Consider the following 10499-nt stretch of genomic DNA (forward strand, 5'->3'; position numbering starts at 1 on the left):
CTCGGTTTCCAAAAACCTCCTGGCCATTTACCCTGGTCTCTGCCTATGCTTTTCCCGTCTGGTCTCTCCCTCTCATTAATCTGGTTAGCGAGCACCGACCATTCCATTTCTCAAAAATCACTTGTCAAGTCTTGCAGTCATTTGTGAAATACATTGTAGAAACGTATACCCCACTGCCCAAACTGATTTATGCCCTTCAAGACAAGGTAAGGGGGAAAAAAAAACCATTGTCAGGGTGAAAGCATATCTCAGAAACCTGTTGTGGGGGCTTGAATAAGGATGGCTTCCATAGGCTCAGATATTTGAATGTCTAGTCATCAGGGAGTGGAACTCTTTGATAGGATTAGAAGATGTGGCCTTGTTGTAGGATGTTATCACCAGGGGGTGGGTTTTGAGGTTTCAAAAGCCCATGCTAGGCCCAGCGTCTGCCTATGGATGGAGAACTCTCAGCTCCTGCTCCAGCATCATGTCAGTCTGCAGGCTGCCATGCTTCCTGCCATGATGATAATGGACTGAACCTCTGAAACATAAGCAAGCCACTAGTTAAATGCTTTCTTTTGTAAGAGTACCCTTGGTCACAGCAATGGAACAGTGACTGAGGCAGATATTATGTCACACACTGTGGATCCCTCTGGTGCCAGGATTCTACATGGGCTTAGGATTCATATCCCTGAGCCCCTGGATCCCTTCCTTATAGTCAGGACACATGCAACAGAAAGCCTGTGGGTGACCACAGGCTGGATCCCTCTTCAGCCACAGAGTGACCACATGTACACACTTGGAGGGCAGAATCGAGCTAGTGAACAAACCACGTGGGTAATCCATCTCACCTTGGGTTTCACGCCTGAAAACTGCCCAACAAATGTAGCTCCTGCCTTTCTCCTGGGAGTCCCACTTTGCCAAGGGGCTCTCAGCGTATGGTCATGCCCAACTTCCTTGAGCAAGTGTGTCTGTCCAAAGTGACAGGCTGAGAAGCCCAGAGAGGTCGAAGAGGCAGGAATGCCACACCCTCAGCCCCGCCCACAGCATTCTCCTAGGCTGCAGATGGTGGACAGTGTCAGATGAGTAGAAACATGGAGAGAAATCACAAGAGCAGACAAATCATATGTCTGTCAATCACAGAGCTGTGTTCTGCACTCATATCATTATACAACATCTTAAATAAGATTCTACTGTCGGACTCCAATCATCTGCAAAAAAGAAAAAGAAAGAGAAATCTCAAACAGCATGAATGACCAGGAGTAGCCATTCAACTTTAAAGTAAGTATCATCTTGTAAGAAGACAGAACCTGTACAAGAACCTGACCAATACAGGATTCAACAAATAAAGATATAACTGCAGAGGCATGCCGGTAACTGTGGCTCACACACAAACTGGGTGGGAGGCACACAGGTGACAACTCTCTATTTTTAAAATAAAGTATTTCAGGGACACGACAGGGAAATAAGAGATGGAAGTGAGGGCCGAGGCCCAGTTCTTTGCCATCAGTGAGTGGGTGTGCAGGAATGGAGAGGTTGTGGTGCGCACTGCTGACAGTAAAGGACCAGGTTATAACTTCAGACCTGTGTCCTGCAGTGTGGCTTTGTGGCCTACAGTCAAACACACAGTTTGCATCCATATTTAGAAACAACAACCACAAAAAGTCCTTTGCAGAATGGTTCCAAGCGGATGCCCTATTTCTGCAAGAACGTTTCTATACGTGAAGAAGCATCCTAAAAAAGAATGTGCTAGTAAAGAAAATCTATTGTGTTTGATCTACACTGGGACCAGATGTTACTCCCCAGCTCCAGTTCAGGATGCACACGCCACAGGGAGCGGCCAGTGTTGCAAACCGGGTGGAGTAGAAAGGAGCTGTCCCTGGCAGAATCGCTCAAATTTTAAATCTTGAAAGGGGCAGATGCAGCAAACGTCAGAATCAGCTGCCATCGCCTTCCCCCAGGGTCGCATGCAGAAGGGCAACGCTGTGGTCATCTTGCCAAGTGCAAACGGTTGGTTGGGAAATCCAGCACCTACGCACGGAGAGGGGAACCTGCCATGCTGAAACCAGGAAATGAGACTAATAGGTCTCTGGTACAGAGAATTTAACTCTGGTGTAGGTCTTGCCTGTAAGACTATAGCTGAAGTATCAAAATGCTGTAGGACACGTTGGTTTCCCCATCAAAACTTTGAAAGGGTGACCTTGAGTGACTGACCCTTGCAGTGGCTTGTGAGCGAGCATCTTAAAAGCCTCCATAAAATACCTGATACAGTGTTCGTTATTCATTGACATTTTTATATGTAGCTAGTGTGTTTGGCTCATTTTGTAGCTATATTTTTTTATTTAAAATATTCAATAGTGCTTAAGACCTATAAAATGTCTCATCCCCCCCCCCGGAAACCTACCTAATCTTTTCTATATTAAAAGCATATCATTCCTGTATTTCTCCCTATAGAACCTTCTGGAGTGAGCCCCAGAGATAATCCAGAGACACTTCTCAGGGAAGGGGTATATGACCCAGAAGGCTCATGCATACTCCAAAACCTACTGATTTCCAGCATAATTTTTATAAAGTCGTTCTATCTCCAGCAAGCCCCACACAATCTTGAGGAACTTGTTTCCTTTTCCCTTCCCGTCCCAGGGAGAGAGACGGCCCCTCCTTGCTGCTTTTATTTCCTAGACTCCCACCTGCACGCTATTCAATGGCAGCCTCTGGGAGCTGTGCAGTCTCAGCTATGTAAGGGCTACAGTTATTCTTGGTGGTTAACTTGGTTAGATTGAGGTCCACAAAGCACCCTTCTGGATGTGTCTGAATATGGGCAGCAGCCAGTAAGAGGCTGCAGACCAGATGGAAGGAGAAAGGAAGGTATGGAAGCCAGCTGGCGGAATTCATTCAGTTTCATTCTCACACCCAACCTCCCACCAACCCCAGGCAAAGTTCAGGATGTTTTTCTCCCAGGGGAAATAGAGGGATGTTGGATTCATTATCTGAAAGTGTCATTTGGTAAAAAGCTTGCTCTTTTTTTTTTTTTTTTTTCTAATTCCCAAAGTGTCTTCTATGATTAAACTTCATGACTGATGCTTACCTGAATCCAAGCTGGATAGATGAGATGGCAGCCCTTCACAAAAGATCCTTATACCTCTGGGTGAGAACGGATTATGGATTGTGCCACCCCCCCGAAAGATACTCAAACCAAGAGATTCTTGGCTGCTTGTTGCTCTACTGATCAAGGCTGTAGCAGGAAGCTGGGGCATACAGCAGCAGCTCGGGCTCCTTGAGAGTCCATCTGAGCTGGCCCTCCTCTTCTTCTGTTCACCAATCTACAGAGAGCTTCACAGGATAGGAAAAGCCTGGCTGCCTCAGAGCACTTAATCTTCAAAGTGTGTGATGCTTATACAACCAACTTGGGAACAGACTGACGCAGCCATGACTTACACATGTATAGCTCGCAACTAAGAGGCCTGCCAATTAGTAAAAAGGCCCACCACACGGCCATACAGCAAGTTGTTTATTCTTTTAAAATACTCATCTATAGCTATATAAATTATAAACTACTGAAGTCTAAGAGAACCTAACATTCACATGTTGAAGGTGTCATGTACAACTGACGTTAGTTGGCCTGACTCGCAGAAACCTCAGAGCAAGCCTCCTGACATGGCCGGTGAGCTTTGGCATTCACTGCAGGGGAAGAATTACAGGTGGTTCCATGAGGGACACGTGCAGGTACCTGAAACGAGAGCACGGCCAGGTCAGTCAGTTAGGATACAGAAAGCCTCCAGTGGTCTGAGGAGTCAGAAGGAAGCCATAATTGCCAAATGCTGGCAAGCTGTGAGCCTAGCTAGATATTTCTTAAATATATATATATATATTTCTTGATTAGCGAGCAACCTTGTTTTCTAACCTAACGGACGATAGAATTTTTTTTTTTTCTTGTTCTGATTCCACAACAACCCAGAAAGCAAGGAAGGGAGAGCGCCCACTTACTTCGAAGCCTTGTACTTCTCCCTGATTGCTTGCTGTGGTCGATGGGGGATACTGAGGCAGGCTTTATGTAGCTCACTCAGGCAAGGCACAATCTCATTTAATGAATAGCCTGTAAATGCAGCAAGCGTTTCTGGCTAATTGAAACAAAAAGGAAATTTTGCTTCATGTAACTTTATAAGAGGTTAGAAATCCGAACATAGCTGGTTATGAAGTGAAGGGAATTTAGTTCTTGGTGAGCAAATATACCCATCTAGAAAGATCCATTTCCTCCTTAGAATAAGGAACATAACTCTCATGAAAGGTTATAGGTACAGAGACAAAATTTAGAGCTAAGATGAAAGGATGGACTATCCAGAGAGTACCCCATTCGGGAGTCCATCCCATCATCAGCCACCAAACCTAGATACTAATGCTCATGCCAGCAAGATACTGCTGAAGGGACCCTGATATTGCGGCCTCTTGTGAGGCTATGCCAGTGCCTGGTAAACACCGAAATGGATGCTCACAGCCAGCTACTGGATGGAACACAGGGTCCCCAATGGAGGAACTAGAGAAAGTACCCAAGTACCTGAAGGAGGCTGTAACCCTGTAGGTGGAACAACAACAGGAACAAACCAGTACCCCCTGGGTTTGTGTTTCTAGCTGCATATGTAGCAGAAGATGACCTAATCGGCCATCAGTGGGAATAGAGGCTCCTTGGTCTTCCAAACTCTATATGACCTAGCACAAGGCAAGGCCTGGGCCAAGTAGTGGGAGTGGGTGGGAAGGGGAACAGAGGTGGGGGGAGGGGTATGGGAAACTTTCTGGATAGCATTTGAAATGTAAATAAAGAAAATAATAATAAAAAAAAAAAAAGAGAAAGATCCATAACCTCTTCCTTTAAAGCAGCCTGAGATCTAAACTGGCAGGTGCAGGGCTGTAGCCCTCAGTGCAGAGGCAGGGCGCTCCTCTTGTTCCTTGGTGGGTGGGGTTTTCACTGATTCTTAATTAATTTGCATAGACCATGAGAGATTCCTAGTCAAAAGACAACCTTTGATAGGAGGAGAAAACTGACTCCAAAGAAGTTCTCCAGTTCTCCTCTCACCCCCCTCCCTCCCTCCTTCCCCCCTCTCTCTCACATGTGTGCATGCACATATACAAACACATTTTTAAAAAGGTTTATCTAGTATCATAAGAAATAAAAGTAGATGTCCCACTTCTTTTAGCACTCCAGAGAGAATGTAGAATAAAGTGTAGGGATCTGTTTCTGACCTTGCTGCCTTCTGAAGCAAGAAGCACTAACAGCTTTGTTCTCTGAGAGCTTCGAGCAGTCCTTAATGAACTCAGAGGGGTTTTGTTGTTGTTGTTGTTGTCGTTGTCACAGAAGGTGAATACTGCTAATGTTCATTTTATTGAGATGGTCTCCCTGTGAGGCCCGTTCTGGACTTGGACTCACAATCCTCCTGCCTCCACCTGGAAGGCCCTTATAATATAGGTGTGCACCACCCCAGCTGTCTAGGATCAACCTTTGCTTGATGCGGCCAATGGCTAAGCCTCAAGGCCCTCTGCGCATATTGTTGGGCACTGAAGTCTCCAGGTCTCTCCTGGCATCTCCTTGACTCAGTCCTCTCTGGTTCCCACAGAACAAAGCCATGGCATCAAAGCCATGGTGACTGGTCTAGGTGACTGGGAAACAAGCTGTAGTCTGTTGTCATGACAACCAGTTATCACGGTGGGGGGGCGGCGGCAGGAAACTTGACTTATGCCCATTCTGAACTTTGAAATTCACTGAACTGATTTTGTTCGAACCTTGAATGTGTCCTACCTAGGAAGAAGACAGAACCTTACCCAGAAGTGTCTGTTCACCATATAATTTGCCAGGCAGTAAGCTGCTGCAGCAACCAAGGAAGGGAGATACTTCAAGAATGGGTCAGCTTCCAGAAGGCTCAGTTCTGCAACATACTAAGTGCAAGAGAGAAAATCTCAGTGCAGTAAGAAATCTGAGGAAGGTCCAACTTGACTAAAACTGTCAGTAAACCTGGAACTGCCAAAGTCACCGATTGGTGCCTTATTTTCATTCCATCAGAAACTAATGACCAGCCAGAAACTTAAGCAAGGCGTATTTCCTAGTTTCCTAGTTGCTCTGATGGTCCTTCAACAGACTCATGTTTGTGTTGTGATGGTGTTCCTACACACAAGCTCGCTCACATAGCATATATGATAGGTTACTTTTCTTTGCTAGTAGATCTATGCTAGTAGATCAGGCTTTATGGTGATCATGTAAAGGAGTATTGAACTCACATCTCAAGTAGGAAGAGCCATTAGTCAGAAGGCAAAGACACAACTGTATTAAAGCTAGTAATGGCTAGGCGAATTGATATAGTTCTCAAGCTCACACAATGTTATTGGAGACATGTCAAAACAATACAGGGAAATTTTTGTGGTCATTTTTATTACTTCTTGAATAGTATGTGTATCACAGATATCCCAGGGCAAGCTCATTGACCAAGCCAGAATGTTAATAATTTCAACTAAATGTCTCTAAGTCAAAACGGCTGCAGATTTCATAATGCTTCATTTCTTAATGAGTTAAAAGAAGATTCAAACAAAACTCAGCCACATTGACTTTGCTCCCAGGTTAAAAGGCACTGCTGGCCTATGGTCTGTATCTCTCAAGGGGGCAGTCACTGAGCTTAATTATCTTCCATAGTTGGGAGTTACGTGGTGTGCCAATGTAGCATCACCAGCAATGTCTTGTGAACAAGTGTCAGGTTTTTAGAGATAATAGCCTTTCATCACTAGAGAGATGGAAACCTGGGAGGGGCGGAAGTGGAGGATGGTTGGGGAGGTGGCTGAACCTGGAAGTCCTGTGGCATACCTTGGCCAAATTCTCAGTTCTGATGCACACTCCTTGTCGCCTTAGGTATTGAAGGAGGAACTGGTTGGTGGTTGGAACCGTCAGATCAAATGCCAGAACTTTGAGTAGCAGATGCTCCATCCTTAGCAGCTGTCGCTTCGTGTACGTATCGTCAGTGATGTAAACAAACTCATCCACGTCGGGCGGATATATCTCTTCGTATTTCCTGGGGTGGGGGGGGGAATAAAGATTTATCAGGGGGAAAGTCTGGAACACGCATCTTCAGCTCCTTTCCTTTCGGATGGCCTTGAAGGCTTATTCACTTTATACTCCCATGGCCACAGAACCATCATAGAACTGTGTAGGGTTGTAAACATAGTGTGAGCTTTTTCTCAGTCCAAGAGAGTATTACAAGGACATGTTATACTAACTGCTGGGAACTGTAGCAGGTTGGGGACTCTGAGACACTCAATAAGTCTAAAGGACACAAGCTTCAGCTGGATTCCTGTTGATTGAATAGATATTGGGTCACTTTGTGAGACGAATGTTAGGATTAAACCAATAACAAAAAAAAAAAATCCTATGATATTTGGTGGGTTTTGTTTTTGTTTTTTGTTTTTATTTTTACTCTTCTGAAGATCATATTCAACTATTCAACTTCATTAATTAGCAAAGGATACTGAATAGCCAAGAGAAAAATAACAATATTATTTCATTATTGTCCTTCTTTCACTCTGCTTTCTTTATAGCCAGCCCATCTAGGCTAGAAGACTAGAAACTACCACCCAGCAACAGACCATGTAAGCCAGTTTAACATAACCACAACCCATATCTCCTTCCCCACTCAATTAGGTGTTGTGAGGAGTCACTGACAGGAACGGGAACCAGCCTAGCCATTCATCCACCCAACCGAATGAACAAGCTGGGTTACTCAGTGCTATTTGACAGGTCAGTACCACAGTGCTTATGAAACCAAAACTCTCTAAATACAATTTTTGCTTGTCTTAAAATTCAGCCAAGAGACTACAGGGCAGGGCAGAGTTCCATCCTGAATCTCAGCTGACGACTGCTTCAGTCATGAGAGTGAACCCCTTTCTACAAATTTCAAACATAGGACCTGAAGAGTAAGCGTGTGGGCAAGATTCATTTCCTCAGTTAATCTGCGAAGATTATGGTCTCTTATTAAAAGGGCACAGATCGTTTTAATTGTAGGCATTACATTTCTTCAATAAATTCGAGGGGGGCGTAAATCGAGTGTTTTGACAGGTGGCATTTCACAAGCTGAGAGAACGCTTACGAAGCCAGGAGAATAGCTGCTGTCCCGACAAGCTGCAATTTCCCTCTCAGAACAGACATGCAGGAGAGAAACCTGTCCAGGAAGTTGACAGCCAAGTACAGGGTCTCTGTGCGAAGTTTATATTCTTCCCCAACCTCCACCAGCCAGTCCACCAGGATGGCGCGCATGCCCTCCGTGATGTCCGGCTGCTTCCTCATGTAGTGAGCCTTGGGTCTGTGTCTTACCTGGTGGAGGAAAGAGTGTGGTTCTTCAAATGGTTGCACTAGCAAAGACCCACTCCCTAGTATTGGTCCTATTTTGTGGAGAAATCTTAGGAACCAAGGCTAGGAGGATTTTGATTCCCGGCCAAATAAATCTTTATCACACAGTAAGGAGAAAGCATGAGATTCTCGTTTTGTCATGGAGTGAGCTGGTATAAAGCAGGAGGGAAAGCATTGATATGTGTTATTCCTGAGTACTTAACCCAGATACTTGAAGCCATATAGAAAGCATGTATCCATTTGATACTTGGTATTATGACATTAAGTTGAGTATTCCTTATCCCAAGTCTTTCTCTCTCTCTCTTTTCTTTCTCTTTCTTTCTTTCTTTCTTTCTTTCTTTCTTTCTTTCTTTCTTTCTTTCTTTCTTTCTTTCTTTCTTTCTTTGCTTTCCTTCCTTCCTTTCCTTCTTTCTTTCTTTGTTCTTTTACAGATTTCTTATGTTTTAAAGATCTCACACTGATGTCACTTGCTAATGGCCATGGCCAAGAGCTCGTAATACGAAGACAGATCTTATCATCTAGAGAATGAACCCCGGAGTTGGGAAACTCACTTCAGCTTCTCGAAGGTAGCAATGAATCTCCTCTGCGTATTCCGTTACGTTAATCACATCTGAACCAAAATCCGTTGCTTCCTCTGACTGGGCATGGGTGGTGGGGTCAACCAGCATTGGGGAAACTGCAGAGGTGCAACGTGGTCAGGTAAGTCATTTCATTACAGGCTCATCACCCGCACTCACCCGCACAGGAAGCTGAGAACAGTCATCACTTCATGTCTCCAATGCCAACTACTGGACTGGTACATGGCAGGAGGGCTGTGAGCACAGGGCACTAGCAGCCCTGGCACAGGGCACTAGCAGCCCTAGGGGAGTCAGATTACCTGTGTTGAAATCCAGCAGGAAGTGGAGATCTGACTTGAGCATGCTGGTGTCGACTTCATACACATCCTCAAATACGATGCCCTCTCTCCCCGGGCAGCTGTCTCTGTTCCCCTGTTCAGGGTCATCCATGTAGATATCAAATCCACGCTTGGCTGGCTCACTGACTCCATGGTCAGGGAGCACTTTCTTTCCAGCCGCAGGGAAGACATTTTCTGATCCAGAAAAACATCTGATTGCTGTGATCTCCTTAAAAACAAAACAAATCAAAGTTGCATCTCTGCAAGGCGCCATCTACTGCGAGGAATATGAGGCCACGTGGCTCAAACCAGTAGCTTGGGAAAGTGAGAGCAAATTTCAAATAGGAATATCTAAGCTGGCCATCTAATTCCAAATATGGAATGTCTGAGAACATAACTTCCCCTTTCATTTTGTTCACATCTGTCCTATGGGAAGAGTTCTGCTTAAGATTCATCATCTTCCTTACATGGGTATTAAAGAGAATTCATGACTATAAAAGCAAAAAGAGCTGGGATGCACTTAGAAAACTGATTAGTTACAATGTGCAAGAGGAAAATTGCAATTTGCCCTTTACATCTAGAATATTGCAGTGTTTTGTAAGAACTCTGCAGTGCCCTTGATACCCAGCGATTGAATCCTTCTAGTCCTCCGCTTGAATACTTAACTCTCCATTGCAGGTGCCTGAAAAGTTTCCATTTCCTTCCCAAGAAAACTTCATGACTTCAGAACTCCATGCTACAGAAATGCTCTTACATGGTATGAAAATCGGTTTGCGCAACAACATCCTCACTCTTGGAGAACTTTTCTCAAGTCATTGCTTTTCTTTATTCTTACAGCAAGAATGGGAACAATGGTGGCCCCGTCATAGTGAACACTTGTAACTGGAAGCTTTAGGAGAGGCATGCATGGAAACCAGGTGAGCCAGAGCAGCCTTAAGCTGGGCCTTGACTCCTATAGACACCATCATCATCCACTGTGAACATTTTGCTTTACTTATCTTGGTATTTATTGGATGCCACTTTCCAGTTCCTATGTCACTCTGTGAATTTACTTTCCATTGAGCAAGTTAAACTTATACTCGCTAAGAAAAACAATTTGTGATAAAAATGTTAGGGGAAAAAATCCCAAGAGACAACTTATAACTAGCTATGACTCAGATGACTCATGTTACTACTGAGGTTGAGGTTTGCTCTCTCTCTCTCTCTCTCTCTCTCTCTCTCTCTCTCTCTCTCTCTCTCTCTCTCTCT

The 10499-nt window shown here is 44.5% G+C and overlaps 1 protein-coding gene across 1 annotated transcript in view; it reads right to left on the bottom strand.

Moving 5' to 3' along the window:
- Nucleotides 1–3466: 3466 nt before the first annotated feature.
- Ccna1 (cyclin A1) overlaps nt 3467–10499 on the bottom strand; it is a 9645-nt gene continuing 2612 nt past the window's right edge. The window contains exons 2-8 of the mRNA XM_029537841.1: nt 9234–9480; nt 8908–9032; nt 8097–8320; nt 6821–7025; nt 5791–5904; nt 3964–4097; nt 3467–3706 (exon numbers count right to left, since the gene is read on the bottom strand). Of these exons, the coding sequence (XP_029393701.1) occupies nt 3655–3706; nt 3964–4097; nt 5791–5904; nt 6821–7025; nt 8097–8320; nt 8908–9032; nt 9234–9480 (1101 nt within the window). The 3' untranslated portion in view covers nt 3467–3654. The remainder of the gene's footprint in view (nt 3707–3963; nt 4098–5790; nt 5905–6820; nt 7026–8096; nt 8321–8907; nt 9033–9233; nt 9481–10499) is intronic.

Source organism: Mus pahari, chromosome 4 (assembly GCF_900095145.1).
Source record: "Mus pahari chromosome 4, PAHARI_EIJ_v1.1, whole genome shotgun sequence".
Taxonomy (NCBI): Eukaryota; Metazoa; Chordata; class Mammalia; order Rodentia; family Muridae; genus Mus; species Mus pahari.